The sequence below is a fragment of the Astatotilapia calliptera genome, chromosome 2 (genome assembly GCF_900246225.1).
Source record: "Astatotilapia calliptera chromosome 2, fAstCal1.2, whole genome shotgun sequence".
NCBI classification, from domain to species: Eukaryota; Metazoa; Chordata; class Actinopteri; order Cichliformes; family Cichlidae; genus Astatotilapia; species Astatotilapia calliptera.
In genome coordinates, this window is record NC_039303.1 from 29,707,582 (window position 1) to 29,726,561 (window position 18,980).

Sequence of the window (18,980 nt, forward strand, 5' to 3'; positions counted from 1 at the left end):
AGACTAACATATAACACATACTGTGCATCCAGCTCAGATGTGTCAGCTGTTATTTGGTCTGCAAGATTAAACCTTTTGATAACTCATGATGAATGAATTAATGGGTTAGTTGCTTTTTGAATCCATATCAATACAAAAATGTGTACAAATTCAAAATAATTACCAATACTATAACGTTTTCTTTCATTATCAATATAAAGAAAGCCTATGAGTTTGTTTGTTTTAAGATTTCTTTTAGTAGAAATATCGGAGAAATATATACAACAACACCCACCACTACTGTTACTAACAGAAACAAAAACAACAACAATAATAATAAAGAGAAGAATAAGCAGAAGAAAAGAAGAAGAAGCAAATATTGCGCAGCGTTTTGTCTCGAATCCTGCATGTACGTCCTTCCGACGTGACGTGTTAAATTGTTACTGTGGCGGAGTTCACTAATATACACCGTTTATTTTCTCAATGACACATGAGACTAATAAAAAGTCTCTGACTGTAAAGATGGCGCAGCCCTTCCCTTAGCATATTATAGTGTGTTTGCTGCAACTTGAGTTTATCTGCTGACTTATGTTGATGTGGCTGTTGATACTAATGTATAGGAAAACCTTTCAGAGTATAAATCGTCTAAAATGTTGTCCTCTTGGCGTCACTGTTACACCGAGCATTCCATAAAGGAATTAGGTCCTCCCCTAAGAAGGCTTTTGTTTGATACCTCACAGCAAAGCTGATGTGAGTCGGATGAGGCGGTGCCATATGTTTTCTTTACATACTTTACGAAAAGCCAAGGATATATAAATTGAGCTTCCTAGAGAAATATGTTTTATGTGTAAATGTGTTGTTTGAGAAGGATGGCTGAGAGAACACGAAGCAGAACAGGCAACCGCTGTTGCTTTGCTTTTCATTTGTCTTTGCTGCTGATTTTCGGAGAGCAGGCTTTCGCTGAACTGAGATACTCAATTCCAGAGGAGATGAAAGAAGGGACTATTGTTGGAAATGTTGCTAAGGATCTTGGTCTTGACAAAACCTCTTTGGCTGATCGTCTGTTACGTGTTGTATCGGGCTCTAAGGATGCGTTTTTCGAGGTGAATCCGGACAATGGTGTGTTACTGGTTCGTAAGAAAATCGACAGAGAGGAACTGTGCCATGGAAGTGGTGCTTGCATGATAGAGCTAAAAATGCTTGTAGAGAACCCACTGGAAATCCACTATGTAGCTGTAGAAATTACTGATGTAAATGACCATTCCCCGAGTTTTTCTGAAAAACAACAAACCTTTGAAGTATCAGAACAATCATCCCCGGGAACACGATTGGAACTGCATGCGGCCCGTGATCCTGATGCTGGCATAAATTCTATCCGCACATATTCATTATCTTCAAATGATCACTTTGATATAGAGATTAGTCAAAGTGATGAGGAAAAAATACCATTTCTAATTCTGAAGAATTCCCTAGACAGAGAAAAAAAACATAAACATTTCCTCTTTGTAACCGCGGTTGATGGAGGTAAACCTCCGCGATCAGGAACGCTTAATGTTTCCATCACTGTTCTTGATACTAATGATAATCGCCCGACGTTTATACAGGATACTTATCAAATAGAAATATTTGAAAACGTTTCGGTTGGGACGACTGTTGCAAACGTAAATGCAACAGATCCGGATGAAGGGACAAATGGGGAATTAGAGTATAGCCTTAGTAAAACATTAGCGCGTAAAATTTATGACATATTTGAACTGGATAGTGTAAGCGGAGAAATTACACTGAAAGGAGGGTTGGATTTTGAAGATTCCGAGGTTTATAAACTAGATGTGCAGGCGTCAGACAAAGGAACGCCTCCGTTAACAAGCAGGTGTAGAGTGATTGTGAAAATTAAGGACGTCAATGACAATCGACCGGAAATAGAAGTCACGTCACTGTCAAATACAGTAACCGAAGATTCAAAGCCTGGTAAAGTTATTTCACTTATCAGTGTAACGGATAAAGACTCTGGAGTTAATGGGAAAATTATTTCACGGATAACTCAGGGCATTCCTTTTGACTTAAAACCATCCTATAAAGAAAATACTTACTCAGTTGTTACTAGCAGGTTTCTGGACCGAGAGGTGGTGTCACATTATGATATTACAATAGAAGCTACAGACTGTGGTGAGCCTCCTTTATCCAGTTTTAAAATTCTTAGCATTCAGATAGCAGATGTAAATGACAACAGTCCACAATTCCTGCAAAACCCATTACAGTGTTATCTGTCAGAAAATAACTTCGCAGGTGCGCCAATATTTTCTGTAAGCGCGTCGGACAACGATGCAAATGAAAACGCAGCTATTTCATATCATCTTCTGAGAGGAGGTGGTGAAAATGACGTCACAGCATTCCTAAATGTGAATTCAGATAATGGACAAATCACTGCGCTGAAAAGTTTTGATTTTGAAACGCTGAAAACTTTCCAGTTCCAAGTTGTTGCCTCAGATTCTGGAACTCCGTCACTAAGCAACAACGTCACAGTCAACGTCTTCATCCTAGATCAGAACGACAACGCTCCAGTCATCCTGTATCCACTTAGCTCCAACGGCTCTGCTCAAGGCGTGGAGGAGATTCCCCGAAACGTCAACGCAGGACACTTGGTGACTAAAGTCAGAGCCTATGACGCTGATATAGGATATAACGGCTGGTTGCTCTTTTCACTGCAGGAAGTGACTGACCACAGTCTCTTTGTTTTGGACCGCTATACAGGACAGATCAGAACACTTCGCTCATTCACAGAGACAGACGAGGCTGAGCATAAACTGCTCATACTGGTCAAAGACAACGGCAACGTTTCTCTCTCAGCAACAGCTACTGTGATAGTCAAACTTGTGGAGCCCAAAGAGGCTTTTGCAGCTTCTGATGTTAAAAGTGCGACAAAAGATGATGAGGACAGTAATGTCATATTTTATCTCATGATAACTTTGGGCGCAGTTTCTGTGCTTTTTCTCGTCAGCATCATCGTGCTGATTGCAATGCAGTGCTCCAAATCCACAGACTATACTTCTAAATATCTGCCAGAGACTAATTATGATGGGACACTGTGTCACAGCATCCAGTACAGATCAGGAGAGAAGCGGTACATGCTAGTCGGACCCAGGATGAGTATAGGATCTACTATAGTCCCTGGAAGTCATGCAAATACTCTAGTGCTTCCCGACAAGAGAAGAACATCTGAAGAGGTAAGATGCCTTAAATGGCCAAAACTCTAGTTTTGCTTTTAGTAGAGTTTGACAACAAACTTGTCTTGATTTGCCATTTAGAGGTGTTGGTGAATGCTGTCAGTGGTGCTGAAACCACGCGCTATTTATCTTCTTCTTTCTTTCCTAACACCATGAAATTTGACATGTCCTTCTTAACACAAGTGCAAGTATCAACTTAAAGATGAGATACTTTAACATGTACTATTATCCAGGGAAAAAAAAACTTTGATAGTCACTTGGTGTCACTATCTGAGCAGAAAAGTGTTTAAAGATAAGCTCTTTGTCAGCAGTATGGGACCTCCTATTTGTGGGATGGGTTTCACTCTATGCCTCCTCTTCATTTAGAGCATATATTCATCTTATGTGAACCTGATACTGCACGGTAGCCTGTCTGGTGATATGAATATTTTTTTATTATTTTTCTCAACTCGTGGAAAACTCGGTATTGTAAATCACAGAGGAACATTTTTACCTCCTAATTATGGAGCGAAAACAACCTGGAGCATCAAAAGACGAATTGCGGTGGATCGCTTTCATTGTTGTAGTTATTCTAGTGTGGAGCCGCGCTTCGGCGCAGATCAGATATTCCATTGCCGAGGGAGTCAATGAAGGAACTGCTGTTGGAAATATAGCAAAGGATTTGGGATTGGAAAAGAATACATTGAAAGAGAGAGGATGTCGCATTGTTGAGGGTTCATCGGAGTCGTTTTTTCACGTGGACCAAAACGATGGAATACTATACGTTGACCGTATAATTGACAGAGAGAAGGTTTGTGAGAGAAACACAGCGTGTTTGATCAACCTAAAAACAGTGCTTGAAAACCCTCTTGAAATTCATTATGTGACTGTGGAGATTCAGGATGTGAACGATCATGCTCCTAGCTTTTCAGTTAAACAGTACCGTCTCGAAATTTCAGAGTCAGTTTTACCAGGTTTGCGCCTCCAGCTGCAGGCAGCGCATGACCCCGATGTTGGTCAGTTTTCTGTCCAAGAGTATAAGCTCAGTCCCAATAATCACTTTCGATTAGAAGTTAAAGATCGCGGAAAAGAGGGGAAAATACCGATTTTAGTTTTACTCAAGACGCTAGACAGGGAAACAAAGAAAATTCATAAGCTACTTCTTTCAGCTATTGATGGAGGGAAGCCAAGTAAATCTGGAACAGCTGAAATATTTATCGATGTGTTAGACGTTAATGATAATATGCCAGTTTTCAATGAAGACACGTACTCGGTACTTGTGAACGAAAACACTCCCACCGGTACAACAATAGTAAAAGTAAATGCTTCTGACTTAGACGAGGGATCAAACGGTGAGCTTATCTATTCTTTAGGTAGCAATGTAAACCACAGGATACGCGAACTATTTCGTGTTGATCCAAACACCGGTGAAATTATTATTCAAGATGTGCTAGATTTCGAATCAGAGGAAAGCTATGAAATTGATATACAAGCGTCTGATAAAGGCTCGGCTCCGTTAAGGACAGACAAAAGTGTGTTGGTGAAGATTGTTGATTTGAATGATAATGCCCCTCAGATAGAGGTCACTTCGTTTTCAAAGGCAATACCCGAGGATGCAAGAATGGGAACTACTGTGGCATTAATCAGTGTTATCGATAAAGACTCTGGTCTTAACGGGAAAGTAATTTGCTCATTTAATGAAGAAGTCCCTTTCAAATTGTCACCTTCAACACACGACAACATGTATTCCATAAGTACAAAATCGCCACTGGATAGAGAAAAGCAGGCCATATATGATGTAACAATAGTTGCAAAAGATGCAGGCACACCCTCGCTAACTTCTGTAAAAAGCATTACTATTATTGTATCGGATGTGAATGATAACAGGCCGGAGTTTTCAGCAAACCCTTACACTTTTTATGTTACTGAGAACAATTTACCAGGGGTTTCAGTGTTTTCTGTGAGGGCATCAGACCAGGACGAGGGTGAAAATGCCCATATTTCATATCATATCCTGAGAGACGAAAAAGAGAATAGTAAACTTTCTTCATACAGTCTTAATATCAATTCTGATAATGGGGAGATTTTAGCGCTGAAAAGTTTTGATTTTGAATCGCTGAAAACTTTCCAGTTCCAAGTTGTTGCCTCAGATTCGGGAACTCCGTCACTAAGCAACAATGTCACAGTCAACGTCTTCATCCTGGATCAGAACGACAACGCTCCAGTCATCCTGTATCCACTCAGCTCCAACGGTTCTGCTCAAGGTGTGGAGGAGATTCCCCGAAACGTCAACGCAGGACACTTGGTGACTAAAGTCAGAGCCTATGACGCTGATATAGGATATAACGGCTGGTTGCTCTTTTCACTGCAGGAAGTGACTGACCACAGTCTCTTTGCTTTGGACCGCTATACAGGACAGATCAGAACACTTCGCTCATTCACAGAGACAGACGAGGCTGAGCACAAACTGATCATACTGGTCAAAGACAACGGCAACGTTTCTCTCTCAGCAACAGCTACTGTGATTGTCAAACTTGTGGAGCCCAAAGAGGCTTTTGCAGCTTCTGATGTTAAAAGTGCGACAAAGGATAATGAGGACAGTAATGTCATATTTTACCTCATGATAACTTTGGGCGCAGTTTCTGTACTTTTTCTCGTCAGCATCATCGTGCTGATTGCGATGCAGTGCTCCAAATCCACAGACGATACTTCCAAGTATTTACAAAAGGCAGATTATGATGGGACACTGTGTCACAGCATCCAGTACAGATCAGGAGACAGGAAGTACATGCTTGTTGGACCCAGAATGAGTATAGGATCTACTATAGTTCCGGGCAGCCATGCAAATACTCTGGTGATGCCAGACAGAAGACGCCCACCTGAAGAGGTGAGTAATAACGTGTTGCCATGTATTCTACCTATTCTACTCCGAGTAATGATTTTTGTCATTATTCTCAATGGTGGTGAAACTGGATTTGGATAGAATTTCGACAATGACCTCAAACACGTCAGTTTAGTGATGCAGTTGCCATAATTATTTGTCAGCTTGATATCATAAATTGTACTATTACACATATTCACAAGGTGGCGGTACCTTGTCAGTATAACGCCTTATAGCGTCTCTGAACGTCATACTCGAGTCCAACCACGCTACATGCAGTCTGATTTGAGAGCGTTTAGTTGAAAGACTTGCTCTAAGCGTGTGGTGACTATTATTTTATACTGGCAAATAATATACGAGAAGTGGATTTATTTCTTGCTGCTATGGAGACAAAAATCTAAACATGTGGCGAATGATGAAAGCGTTTGGATTTTTACGTTTACCTCACAGTATGAAACAAAGGCGACGGGAATCATGGCGACAGCGATCACCACTCATCAGCGTTTTTGTTGTGCTTTTATTTTTCACAATCGCTTCAGGACAGCTGAGGTACTCTATATCAGAAGAGCTAACAGAAGGGAGTGTTGTTGGGAATATCGCTAAAGATTTGGGAATAGATCTGAATATAATGAAGCAGAGGGGATTTCGCATTATATCTGGCTCGACTGAACCTCTTTTCAATGTAAATGAGGATGATGGGGTCCTTTACGCAAAGCGCAAAATAGACCGAGAGAAAGTATGTAAGGATAATAATGTTTGTGTAATTAGTCTCAAAACTGTGCTTGAAAACCCACTAGAAATACATTATGTCATAGTGGAAATAGCGGATTTAAACGACCACTCTCCTGCATTTCCCGACAAAGCTCAGAAACTAGAGATCTTCGAGTCTGCATTACCAGGAGCACAGTATCAGTTACAAAACGCTCACGATCCGGATAGTGGCACAAACTCTATCCAACAGTATAAAATAAGTCAGAACGACCATTTTCGTTTAGAGATTAAAGACAGAGGCAAAGATGGTAAAACTCCAACTTTAACGTTGGGTAAACAGCTAGACAGAGAGGTTAAAAGTAGCCATAAATTGGTGCTCATGGCTATAGACGGTGGAACACCTCAAAACACGGGCACAGTTGAAATATACATAGATGTTTTAGACGTTAATGACAACATGCCAGTGTTTATCCAAGATACATATTCAGCAGTACTACAGGAAAACACCCCGGCTGGCACAACAGTCATTCAGGTTAACGCAACCGATTTGGATGATGGTCCCAATGGGGAAGTAGTTTATTCATTTGGCAGTGGCGTAAAAGGTAAAATTCGAGAGCTTTTTGATATAGACTCTGTTACTGGGGAGATAATTGTAAAAGGTCACATAGATTTTGAAGAACAAGACAGCTATCACATTGATATACAAGCCTCTGATAAGGGAAGCATTCCACTTAAAACTTATAAAAGTGTGATAATTAACATTGGAGACATAAATGATAATCCCCCTGAGATAGAAGTGGCATCGCTGTCAAGTGCAGTTTCAGAGGACTCTAGACCAGGAACAACGGTCGCGCTTCTCAGCATTACAGATTCAGACTCTGGGTTAAATGGAAAAATAATCAGCTATATCGCAGGGGACAGCCCTTTTACACTAACTCCGTCAATACAAGATAACATGTTCGCCGTGGTCACCAAGTCACAGATGGACAGAGAGCAACAATCAACATATGATATAACAATAATTGCAAAGGACGCTGGTGAGCCAGCCTTAACATCGGAAAAGACAGTAAACGTGTTTGTGTCAGATACGAATGATAATAGTCCGCAGTTTTCAGCGAGTCCCTATACGTTCTTCATTGCCGAAAATAACCCACCGGGAGCTTCTGTGTTTTGTATAACCGCATCCGACAGTGATGAAGGAGGTAATGCGATTATCTCATATCATATTCTTAGGAATGCGGGTCATGAAAATAAAGTTACATCATTTCTAAATATTAACTCCGAAAATGGGGATGTTTCAGCCCTGAAAAGTTTTGACTTTGAAACACTGAAAACTTTCCAGTTCCAAGTTGTTGCCTCAGATTCTGGAACTCCGTCACTAAGCAACAACGTCACAGTCAACGTCTTCATCCTGGATCAGAACGACAACGCTCCAGTCATCCTGTATCCACTCAGCTCCAACGGTTCTGCTCAAGGTGTGGAGGAGATTCCCCGAAACGTCAACGCAGGACACTTGGTGACTAAAGTCAGAGCCTATGACGCTGATATAGGATATAACGGCTGGTTGCTTTTTTCACTGCAAGAAGTGACTGACCACAGTCTCTTTGCTTTGGACCGCTATACGGGACAGATCAGAACACTTCGCTCATTCACAGAGACAGACGAGGCTGAGCATAAACTGGTAATACTGGTCAAAGACAACGGCAACGTTTCTCTCTCAGCAACAGCTACTGTGATTGTCAAACTCGTGGAGCCCAAAGAGGCTTTTGCAGCTTCTGATGTTAAAAGCGCAGCAAAAGATGATGAGGACAGTAATGTCATATTTTACCTCATGATAACTTTGGGTGCAGTTTCTGTACTTTTTCTCGTCAGCATCATCGTTCTGATTGCGATGCAGTGCTCCAAATCCACAGACTATACTTCTAAATATCTGCCAGAGACTAATTATGATGGGACACTGTGTCACAGCATCCAGTACAGATCAGGAGAGAAGCGGTACATGCTAGTTGGACCCAGAATGAGTATAGGATCTACTATAGTCCCGGGTAGCCATGCAAATACACTCGTACTTCCTGACAGGCGGATGACATCTGATGAGGTAAGATGAACAGTTTACCTCTGTGCTGTATTTTAACAGCTCAAAATGGTGATTTTTACTTTAATGATATGTTCACGGATCAAAAATTAAATCTATTATAATCAAATCATCGTCCTCTAGTTTATATTTTTCGAATTTAAATTATTAAAATCACCTGCCTTCATACAGTTGTTAAAATCTTTTTTGCCACTATATATAGAACTTGTTTCAAATATACAACTTTTTTCTCGTTTTGTACTATCAATATTGGAACAATGGGTCATGATTATAGGTCCTTTATGTACATCACTTATATTGCTGCTATGTTGTAGCTAGCATTAGCATACATGAGGATCCTAGACTCGTTAGCTTCACAGCTTCAGCTTATCTGTCCGTTTTATTACCCTCTAAATATGCCAGTGTAAATACTCCTGGTATTTCAGTCGGATTTGTATTTGTTTCGTATTTGTCTGGAAGTTTACCTTTTACATTGTCGCTTTCCGCGGTGCTGAAATTTTCTGTGGCAAGTTCGTGTCCCTCTGACTGGAATTGCATTACAACAACAGGCAGCGTAATCATGAACAGCAACAGCACATGCATGGAGTAATGTCAAAAGAAATTTGGATAGAACGGTTTTGCTTACTTTTGTTTTAGAATGGTGAAAGTGGAGTAGGCTGAATGTTTTTCTTTTCTTTTTTTTCTAAATTTGGTTACAACATTTATTATCTCGACAAGTTTGCTGTTTCTGAAGCATGCTTCTTTTTGAAGTCTGCAGTGTGATTGTTTGTCACTTGGTGTCAGTGTAAGGACAAATAATGCTTCCACAAGGTTACAATTATATACACAAGAGCCATCCCCTTCCTTTAAAACAGTCGAATGGAGGACGTTTCTGTGTGTGAAGGACTAGAGACAATTTAATCGCTAAGAATTTTTATTCTGAAAAACTGTCAGATTGTAATAACGGGTGTGGCGGAACAATCCTATTTGAGTGTATGAGTGTAGCGATTTGAAAGTTGCTTCATTTCGCTGTTTCATCTTTACACCATGGAACAAAGGCGATGCCTAACGTGGAGAACGAGGAGAATATGGATTGTATACATTTTGGTTTTGGTTCTGGTCTGGAAGACCGCTTTGGGACAATTTAGATATTCAATTTCAGAGGAAAATACAGAAGGAACTGCTGTTGGAAATATCGCGAAGGATTTAGGTCTCGATAAGGCTACACTGAAAGAGAGGGGGTACCGCATTGTCTCCGGCTCAGCAGAGCCTCCTTTCCGAGTAAACACAGATAATGGGATCTTGTATGTGAACCGAAAAATCGACAGAGAGGAAGTGTGTGACCGAAACAAGATGTGTGTTATCGACCTAAAAACAGTGTTAGAAAATCCACTCGAGGTGCACTACGTGGCAGTGGAGATTCTGGATGTAAACGACCACGCACCGATCTTTCCTGAAAAAGAAAATACGTTGGAAATTTCTGAATCTGCACTACCAGGAGCACGATTTCAGTTACAAGCAGCCCGTGATGCTGATAGTGGTTCGCTGTCTGTCCAGCAGTACAAGCTGAGTCACAATGAACATTTCCGTTTAGAAGTGAAAGACCGGGGCGAAGACCGTAAAACACCGAGTTTAGTCCTTCAAAAATCACTTGATAGAGAATCTGTTAAAACTCATGTGTTGCTTCTGACAGCCTTTGATGGAGGTAAACCTCCAAGATCTGGTAACATGACAATAATTGTTAATGTTTCCGATGTTAATGACAACCCTCCTGTTTTCAGTAAGGAGGCATATAGTGCGCACCTCAAAGAAAATTCTCCTTTTGGTACGACTGTGATTCAAGTTAATGCAACAGACCTGGATGAAGGATTAAATGGTGAGGTTGTGTATTCATTTGGAAATGACGTGGAAGCACGGGTACGTGAACGTTTTGACTTAAATCCGGTTACTGGAGAAATCATAGTGGCGGGACAAATAGACTTTGAAGAAAGCGGCAGGTATGAAATCGACATTCAAGCATCCGACAAAGGAGCAGCTACAATGACAACAGACAAAATCGTCATTATTAATATAATTGACGTAAATGATAATGCACCAGAGATTGAAGTGACATCTTTTTCTCATGCACTCCCTGAAAATTCAAAACCAGGAACCACAGTGGCGTTAATTAGTGTCAAAGACTCCGATTCTGATTTGAATGGAAAAGTAGTATGTTATGTAAGCAAAGATGCTCCCTTTTTGCTCGCACCTTCTTTACAAAGTAACATGTATTCTCTAGTAACGAAACAGGTTTTAGACAGAGAACAACAATCCCAGTATAATGTCCTGATAGTTGCTAAAGACGCAGGCAAACCTTCCTTATCATCGGAGAAAAGTATAAATATTGTTATTTCAGATGTGAATGACAACAGCCCTGAGTTCTTACAGAATCCATATACTTTCTACATAACTGAGAATAATAGCCCAGGGGCGTCGATCTTCTCAGTGGCAGCCCGAGACAATGATGAGGGAAGTAATGCTCTTATTTCATATCTTATCTTAAGAGAAAGGGGGGGAGAAAATACGCTCACCTCTTTTCTAAATATTAATTCTGAAAATGGAGAAATTGTGGCACTGAAAAGTTTTGACTTTGAAATGCTGAAAACTTTCCAGTTCCAAGTTGTTGCGTCAGATTTTGGAACTCCATTACTAAGCAACAATGTCACAGTCAACGTCTTCATCCTGGATCAGAACGACAACGCTCCAGTCATCCTGTATCCACTCAGCTCCAACGGCTCTGCTCAAGGTGTGGAGGAGATTCCCCGAAACGTCAACGCAGGGCACTTGGTGACTAAAGTCAGAGCCTATGACGCTGATATAGGATATAACGGCTGGTTGCTCTTTTCACTGCAGGAAGTTACTGACCACAGTCTCTTTGCTTTGGACCGCTATACAGGACAGATCAGAACACTTCGCTCATTCACAGAGACAGACGAGGCTGAGCATAAACTGCTCATACTGGTCAAAGACAACGGCAACGTTTCTCTCTCAGCAACAGCTACTGTGATTGTCAAACTTGTGGAGCCCAAAGAGGCTTTTGCAGCTTCTGATGTTAAAAGTGCAGCAAAAGATGATGAGGACAGTAATGTCATATTTTACCTCATGATATCTTTGGGCGCAGTTTCTGTACTTTTTCTCGTCAGCATCATCGTTCTGATTGCAATGCAGTGCTCCAAATCCACAGACTATACTTCTAAATATCTGCCAGAGGCTAATTATGATGGGACACTGTGTCACAGCATCCAGTACAGATCAGGAGAGAAGCGGTACATGCTAGTTGGACCCAGAATGAGTATAGGATCTACTATAGTTCCGGGCAGCCATGGAAATACACTCGTGCTTCCTGATAGGAGACGGACACCTGAAGAGGTAGGGTTATTTTATATTAGCTAACAGTGGCTTAATGAGTTTTTTGAATGGTATATGGGAGAATTTGATTTCATTTAAAGCGTTTTTAGTTTAATTTTTATTATATTTAACAAGAGTAATACTTTTACCAGTACTCTGTGTTCACTCTCCATGGTGCTGATTTGTTACTAGTGTCACAAATGTCGGGCATTAGTAAACACTGAAAACCGTTTTCCTCTTCCACTTGTGGGTTTTTGGTAAGGTTATTTGTGTGGTATTTTTTGCTGATGTTTTCTACTTAGTATATGCTAACTACACAGTTACAGTAAAGCACAACACATAATGTATACGTGTTGTACTTATACAAGTACTTTGTACTTGTATATTTTCAAATGTATTCGAGTGTCCAGAGTTGGGCTTTGTGCAAAATCCGGTCCTATAGGTCAATAAAGACCTGTTTACGTCAGCGTGAGAATATAACTCATCTGGGGGATTTTAATTTTTTTCTTTTTTTTTTAACTGTAGTCTGTGTAAATAACAAAACCTAACGCTTGATGTCAGTGTAGTTCAGTGGTTCTCTGTATTTGGCAGTACCTTACGTCACGAGTGGTATTTCAACCGAGCCGATATGCTATTTTTCTCTCAAATAGCAAATTTCAAGGTAAGATCGTGATTCACGGCAACGAGTGTGCTTTATTTTCAGAGCATTCCCCCAAAACAGATCCTGGTTAACATACAGGATCATCGGACACTGGCTGGCTTTGCAAGCAGGGATTTTATGGACTATTTTCAGTCATCTTTGTCATGGAACAAAGGGAAGGCAAAGCACGGAAGGACCGGCGGTGTTGGTTCGTCTTCATAATTGTTTTGGTTATTTTATGTAGCGGAGCTTTTGCACAGATCAGATATTCCATATCCGAGGAGGTTCAAGATGGAACCATCGTGGGAAATATAGCTAAGGATTTGGGGCTTGATAAGAGTGCACTCAAAGGCAGAGGATACCGCATTGTAACAGGCTCAACGGAATCACTGTTCCAGGTGAATCAAAACGATGGCATCCTGTATGTGAAAAGAAGGATAGACAGGGAAGAGGTGTGCGAACGAAGCAGTGCATGCACCATCAACCTAAAAACCGTGCTAGAAAACCCACTAGAGATTCACTATGTGGCAGTGGAAATACTAGACATAAATGATCATTCTCCCGTTTTTCCAGAGAAAGAGAAAAGGCTTGAAATTTCCGAGTCGGCTCTACCAGGAGCGAGATTTCAGCTACAGGCCGCGCGTGACCCCGATGTGGGCCAATTCGCAATTCAGCAATATAAACTAAGTCATAATGAATATTTTAGAGTAGAAGTAAAGGACCGTGGCAAAGACCAGAAAATACCATTCTTAGTTCTGCAGAAGCAGTTAGACAGAGAAACAAACGAGAAGCACAAGTTACGTTTAACAGCCGTTGATGGAGGGAAACCGGCGAAATCAGGCGATATAGAAATCACTGTGGATGTACTTGATATTAATGACAATTCCCCAGTGTTCACCAAAGAGCTGTATTCTGCTACACTTAAAGAAAACATCCCCACTGGTACTGTCGTCATTCAAGTGAATGCAACAGATTTGGACCAGGGAGCAAACGGTGAAATAATATATTCATTCGGTAACGAAGTCGATCCAAAAATAATGGAGCTTTTTAGTATAGATGCAAACACTGGCGAAATTCATGTAACAGGTAAGTTAGATTTCGAGAAAAGTACAAGTTATGAAATTGATATTCAGGCATCTGATAAGGCACAGGTTCCATTAAAAACTGGCAAGAGTGTCGTGATAACCGTTGCTGACGTGAATGACAATGCACCTGAGATAGAAGTGACATCATTTTCTAGTTCTATCAAGGAAGATTCAAAGATAGGAACTACAGTGGCCCTCATTAGTGTCACCGATTTAGACTCTGGAATCAATGGTAAGGTCATTTGCTCAATCAAACAAGGAGTCCCGTTTACGTTATCTCCATCATTACAGGAAAATATGTACGCTATAGTTACCATCTCCCAGTTAGACAGAGAAATTACTTCTCAATATGATGTCACGATTATTGCAAAGGACTCAGGTGAACCTCCCCATTTAACTGAAAAGACTATAAGCGTGGTTATATCAGATGTAAACGACAACAGTCCAGAGTTTTCAACAAGTCCTTACACGTTTTATATCACAGAGAATAACAGTCCAGGAGCCTCCGTATTTGCGGTGAAAGCCTCTGATCGTGATGAAAATGACTGTGCACGCGTTTCCTATCATATCATCAGAGACGGAAGTGAAGATAATAAAATCAGTTCATTTCTAAATATAAACTCGGATAATGGGGAGATTTTAGCGCTGAAAAGTTTTGACTTTGAAACGCTGAAAACTTTCCAGTTCCAAGTTGTTGCCTCAGATTCGGGAACTCCGTCACTAAGCAACAACGTCACAGTCAACGTCTTCATCCTGGATCAGAACGACAACGCTCCAGTCATCCTGTATCCACTCAGCTCCAACGGCTCTGCTCAAGGTGTGGAGGAGATTCCTCGAAACGTCAACGCAGGACACTTGGTGACTAAAGTCAGAGCCTATGACGCTGATATAGGATATAACGGCTGGTTGCTCTTTTCACTGCAGGAAGTTACTGACCACAGTCTCTTTGCTTTGGACCGCTATACAGGACAGATCAGAACACTTCGCTCATTCACAGAGACAGACGAGGCTGAGCAAAAACTGATCATACTGGTCAAAGACAACGGCAACGTTTCTCTCTCAGCAACAGCTACTGTGATTGTCAAACTTGTGGAGCCCAAAGAGGCTTTTGCAGCTTCTGATGTTAAAAGTGCGACAAAAGATGATGAGGACAGTAATGTCATATTTTACCTCATGGTAACTTTGGGCGCAGTTTCTGTACTTTTTCTCGTCAGCATCATCGTGCTGATTGCAATGCAGTGCTCCAAATCCACAGACTATACTTCTAAATATCTGCCAGAGACTAATTATGATGGGACACTGTGTCACAGCATCCAGTACAGATCAGGAGAGAAGCGGTACATGCTAGTTGGACCCAGAATGAGTATAGGATCTACTATAGTACCTGGGAGTCATGCGAATACACTCGTGCTTCCTGACAGGAGGAGAACATCTGAGGTAAGGCATACCTTAAAATATAACGTTCTTCCCCTAAGTTGTACTTTTCATTTTAATCACTAGTCATACAAAAATGCATCCTTTTCATCTCCCTCACCTCGATCAGAGCAGCTGTGATATTTTAAAGTGTCTCATTGGACATTATTATAATACCTTGTTATTCTGAAATTATTGAGCAACAAATCAAGGTTGATTTATTTCAGACAAGTGAGTGTTTTTAGCTACCAGTCAATTAATGAGATACAAAAATGTGCGGGACTCACTCAGTGAAAGCAATTTGCAAACTAAATAACTATCCTTGGTGCTGAAAAGTGCCTTGCTTCGTTTCAAGGTAATTCTGCAGTGACACGATTTGCTTAACTCGTGAGATAACAACAATACAAATTTAAAATACTCGCTGGTTCTGCGTGAAATAAAGAGATTATATATTTTTTAATTTGTGTTGGATTTGTAATCTTCTGATGGACACTAAATCTCTTCTTCGCTTTTCATAAACCGATCATACTGCTCTAATAATCCAATATGAAGCCAATTTTCTGTAATGAGAATAAAACTCGCATGGTGTCAGTGCGATATAGAAAACCTTCCCCCCACAAGCTTGTCCTTACTGCTTTTTGGTTCCACCCCTTAGCTATTTCACATCGACAAGGGGAGCATCGTTTCGCGGATTGTTCTCTGGGTTTACACCAGGTTTTGCATGTACAAATATCACAGGAGTGTTTGCAAGAACGAGGTTGTTCTTTTTTTGCATTTCCAACAGATTTATAGTCATTGTGATGGATTATTGAAAATTTTCGTTTTCATCATGGAACAAAGAAAACGCCAGTCGGAAATGAGGAGAGGATATCTGGTCGGATGCGTATTTGCTGTGCTTTTGTGGACTGTAGCATCAGCGCAGTTGCGATACTCGATCTCCGAGGAGGTTAACGAAGGAACTGTGGTTGGAAACATAGCAAGAGATCTGGGATTAGATAAAAACACGTTGAAAGACCGGAAGTATCGGATTGTTTCAAGTAATGCGGATCCCCTGTTCTATGTGAATCCAAACGATGGTGTTCTGTATGTGAGCAGAAAGATTGACAGAGAGGAAGTGTGTGCGCAGAGCAGTGCGTGTGTAATAAATGTTAAAACTGTGCTAGAAAACCCACTGGAGGTCCATTATGCTAGAGTAGAAGTGCTGGATATAAATGATCATTCACCCAGCTTCCAAGACAACCAGACAACCCTTGAGATTTCAGAGTCAGTATTACCCGGGACACGATTTCAGCTGAAAGCAGCACGTGACCAAGACAGTGGACAGTTTTCCGTGCAGCAGTATAAACTTAGCAACAACGATCACTTCCGGTTGGAAATTAAGGATAAAGGAGATGATGGAAAAATACCTATTTTAGTTGTTCAAAAATCCTTAGACAGGGAAGCTGCAGGGAGCCATGTATTATCACTGACGGCGCTGGATGGGGGTAAACCTCCGAAATCAAGCGAAATGAATATTCTGGTAAATGTTCTTGATGTTAATGATAACGCTCCTGCTTTCTCTAAAGATGATTATTCTGTTACGCTCAATGAAAATACACCACTTGGTACAATAGTCATACAAGTAAATGCAATAGACTTAGATGATGGACCTAACGGAGATGTAGTTTATTCATTTGGTAAGAGTATAAATCAAAAAGATTTAAATTTCTTTGCTATCAGTCCATTAACAGGAGAGTTAAGCGTTAAAGGGTTGATAAACTATGAGGAGAGGGAAAAATACGAAATAGAAATCCAGGCGTCAGATAAAGGTATGGCTCCTCTAACTACAGAAAAGAGCGTAAAAATAAAGATTGTTGACTTGAATGATAACGCACCTGAGATTGAGGTAACATCATTTTCAAGCTCAATCCCAGAAGATTCCAGACCTGGAACTACAGTAGCTCTTATTAGTGTAAACGACTTGGATTCTGGTCTTAATGGAAAAGTTATTTGTTTCGTAGGTGAGGATGTTCCGTTTGCTTTATCACCATCTTTACAGGATAAGATGTTTTCATTAGTGACCAAATCCCCTCTGGACAGAGAGAAACAGTCACAATACGAGTTGACAATAACAGCAAAAGACGCAGGTCAGCCTCCGTTATCATCTGAAAAGACAATAAGCGTTACGGTGTCAGATGTGAATGACAACCGTCCAGAGTTTTCACTCAGCCCATATACTTTCTATGTTATTGAGGGGAACAGTCCAGGAGCTTCAGTGTTTTCTGTTAATGCCTCTGATCGTGATGAGAATGACAATGCGCGCATTTCGTATCATATTATCAGAGACGGAAGTGAAGAGAATAAAGTCACTTCATTTCTAAACATAAACTCTGAAAATGGGGAAATTTTAGCGCTGAAAAGTTTTGACTTTGAATCGCTGAAAACTTTCCAGTTCCAAGTTGTTGCCTCAGACTCTGGAACTCCGTCACTAAGCAACAACGTCACAGTCAACGTCTTCATCCTGGATCAGAACGACAACGCTCCAGTCATCCTGTATCCACTCAGCTCCAACGGTTCTGCTCAAGGTGTGGAGGAGATTCCCCGAAACGTCAACGCAGGACACTTGGTGACTAAAGTCAGAGCCTATGACGCTGATATAGGATATAACGGCTGGTTGCTATTTTCACTGCAAGAAGTGACTGACCATAGTCTCTTTGCGTTGGACCGCTACACAGGACAGATCAGAACACTTCGCTCATTCACAGAGACAGACGAGGCTGAGCATAAACTGGTAATACTGGTCAAAGACAACGGCAACGTTTCTCTCTCAGCAACAGCTACTGTGATTGTCAAACTTGTGGAGCCCAAAGAGGCTTTTGCAGCTTCTGATGTTAAAAGTACAGCAAAAGATGATGAGGACAGTAACGTGATATTTTACCTCATGATAACTTTGGGCGCAGTTTCTGTACTTTTTCTCATAAGCATCATCGTGCTGATTGCAATGCAGTGCTCCAAATCCACAGACTATACTTCTAAATATTTGCCAGAGACTAATTATGATGGGACACTGTGTCACAGCATCCAGTACAGATCAGGAGAGAAGCGGTACATGCTAGTTGGACCCAGAATGAGTATAGGATCTACTATAGTTCCGGGCAGTCATGCAAATACACTAGTGCTTCCTGATAGGAGACGCACATCTGAAGAGGTAAGGAATATTCAACATTTTCCAATTAAATAAATGCACAGTACATTCGCATTCATGCACTGATTATAGTTTGTGGAAATTTGTGTTTACAACTAATACTTATGGAAACAACTTGAGCGATATCCAAGAACATCTGCCAAGATTTTATTCGTAAGAATTATTCTTCTCTCTCTGTGTCAGTATAAAATGAAATGAGTTAGGCTTTTCTTTAAAATACGAGACAAGTCATTTTAGACATAGAGTATATTTAATATATTAAATGCCATTCTAAAGTCAAACAACTTTTAAAAAACATCCAGCTGCAAAGACAGATTAAGGAACTAAAACAGATTTAAAAAACAGTATTTTAATTAGGGGTGTTTTTACGTTTTTCTTCTTCATAAAAAATATGAACGATAACAACGCATAACTCAACTGGAC

The 18,980-nt window shown here is 40.7% G+C and overlaps 3 protein-coding genes across 14 annotated transcripts in view; all 3 read left to right on the forward strand.

Moving 5' to 3' along the window:
• LOC113037086 (protocadherin alpha-C2-like) overlaps nucleotides 1-18,980 on the forward strand; it is a 208,589-nt gene that overhangs the window by 39,933 nt on the left and 149,676 nt on the right. Inside the window, exon 2 of one of the 12 annotated variants that reach the window (XM_026193995.1) lies at nucleotides 5,283-6,069. The exons of 7 other annotated variants lie outside the window; for them this stretch is intronic. In XM_026193995.1, the coding sequence (XP_026049780.1) occupies nucleotides 5,283-6,069 (787 nt within the window). 4 more of the 12 variants (XM_026193921.1, XM_026193935.1, XM_026193787.1 and 1 more) reach the window with 4 other exon arrangements.
• Nucleotides 8,975-12,332, forward strand: LOC113037401 (protocadherin alpha-3-like). Its single transcript, XM_026194426.1, has one exon. The coding sequence runs from the start codon at nucleotides 9,896-9,898 to the stop codon at nucleotides 12,278-12,280; it is 2,385 nt and encodes a 794-aa protein (XP_026050211.1). The 5' UTR covers nucleotides 8,975-9,895; the 3' UTR covers nucleotides 12,281-12,332.
• Nucleotides 15,407-18,775, forward strand: LOC113037220 (protocadherin beta-15-like). The gene has a single exon (XM_026194058.1). The coding sequence runs from the start codon at nucleotides 16,095-16,097 to the stop codon at nucleotides 18,591-18,593; it is 2,499 nt and encodes an 832-aa protein (XP_026049843.1). The 5' UTR covers nucleotides 15,407-16,094; the 3' UTR covers nucleotides 18,594-18,775.

Coding starts and splice junctions, on each gene's coding strand:
- LOC113037401 (XM_026194426.1), top strand. CDS start 9,896: ATGGAACAAAGGCGATGCCTAACGTGGAGAACGAGGAGAATATGGATT.
- LOC113037220 (XM_026194058.1), top strand. CDS start 16,095: ATGTACAAATATCACAGGAGTGTTTGCAAGAACGAGGTTGTTCTTTTT.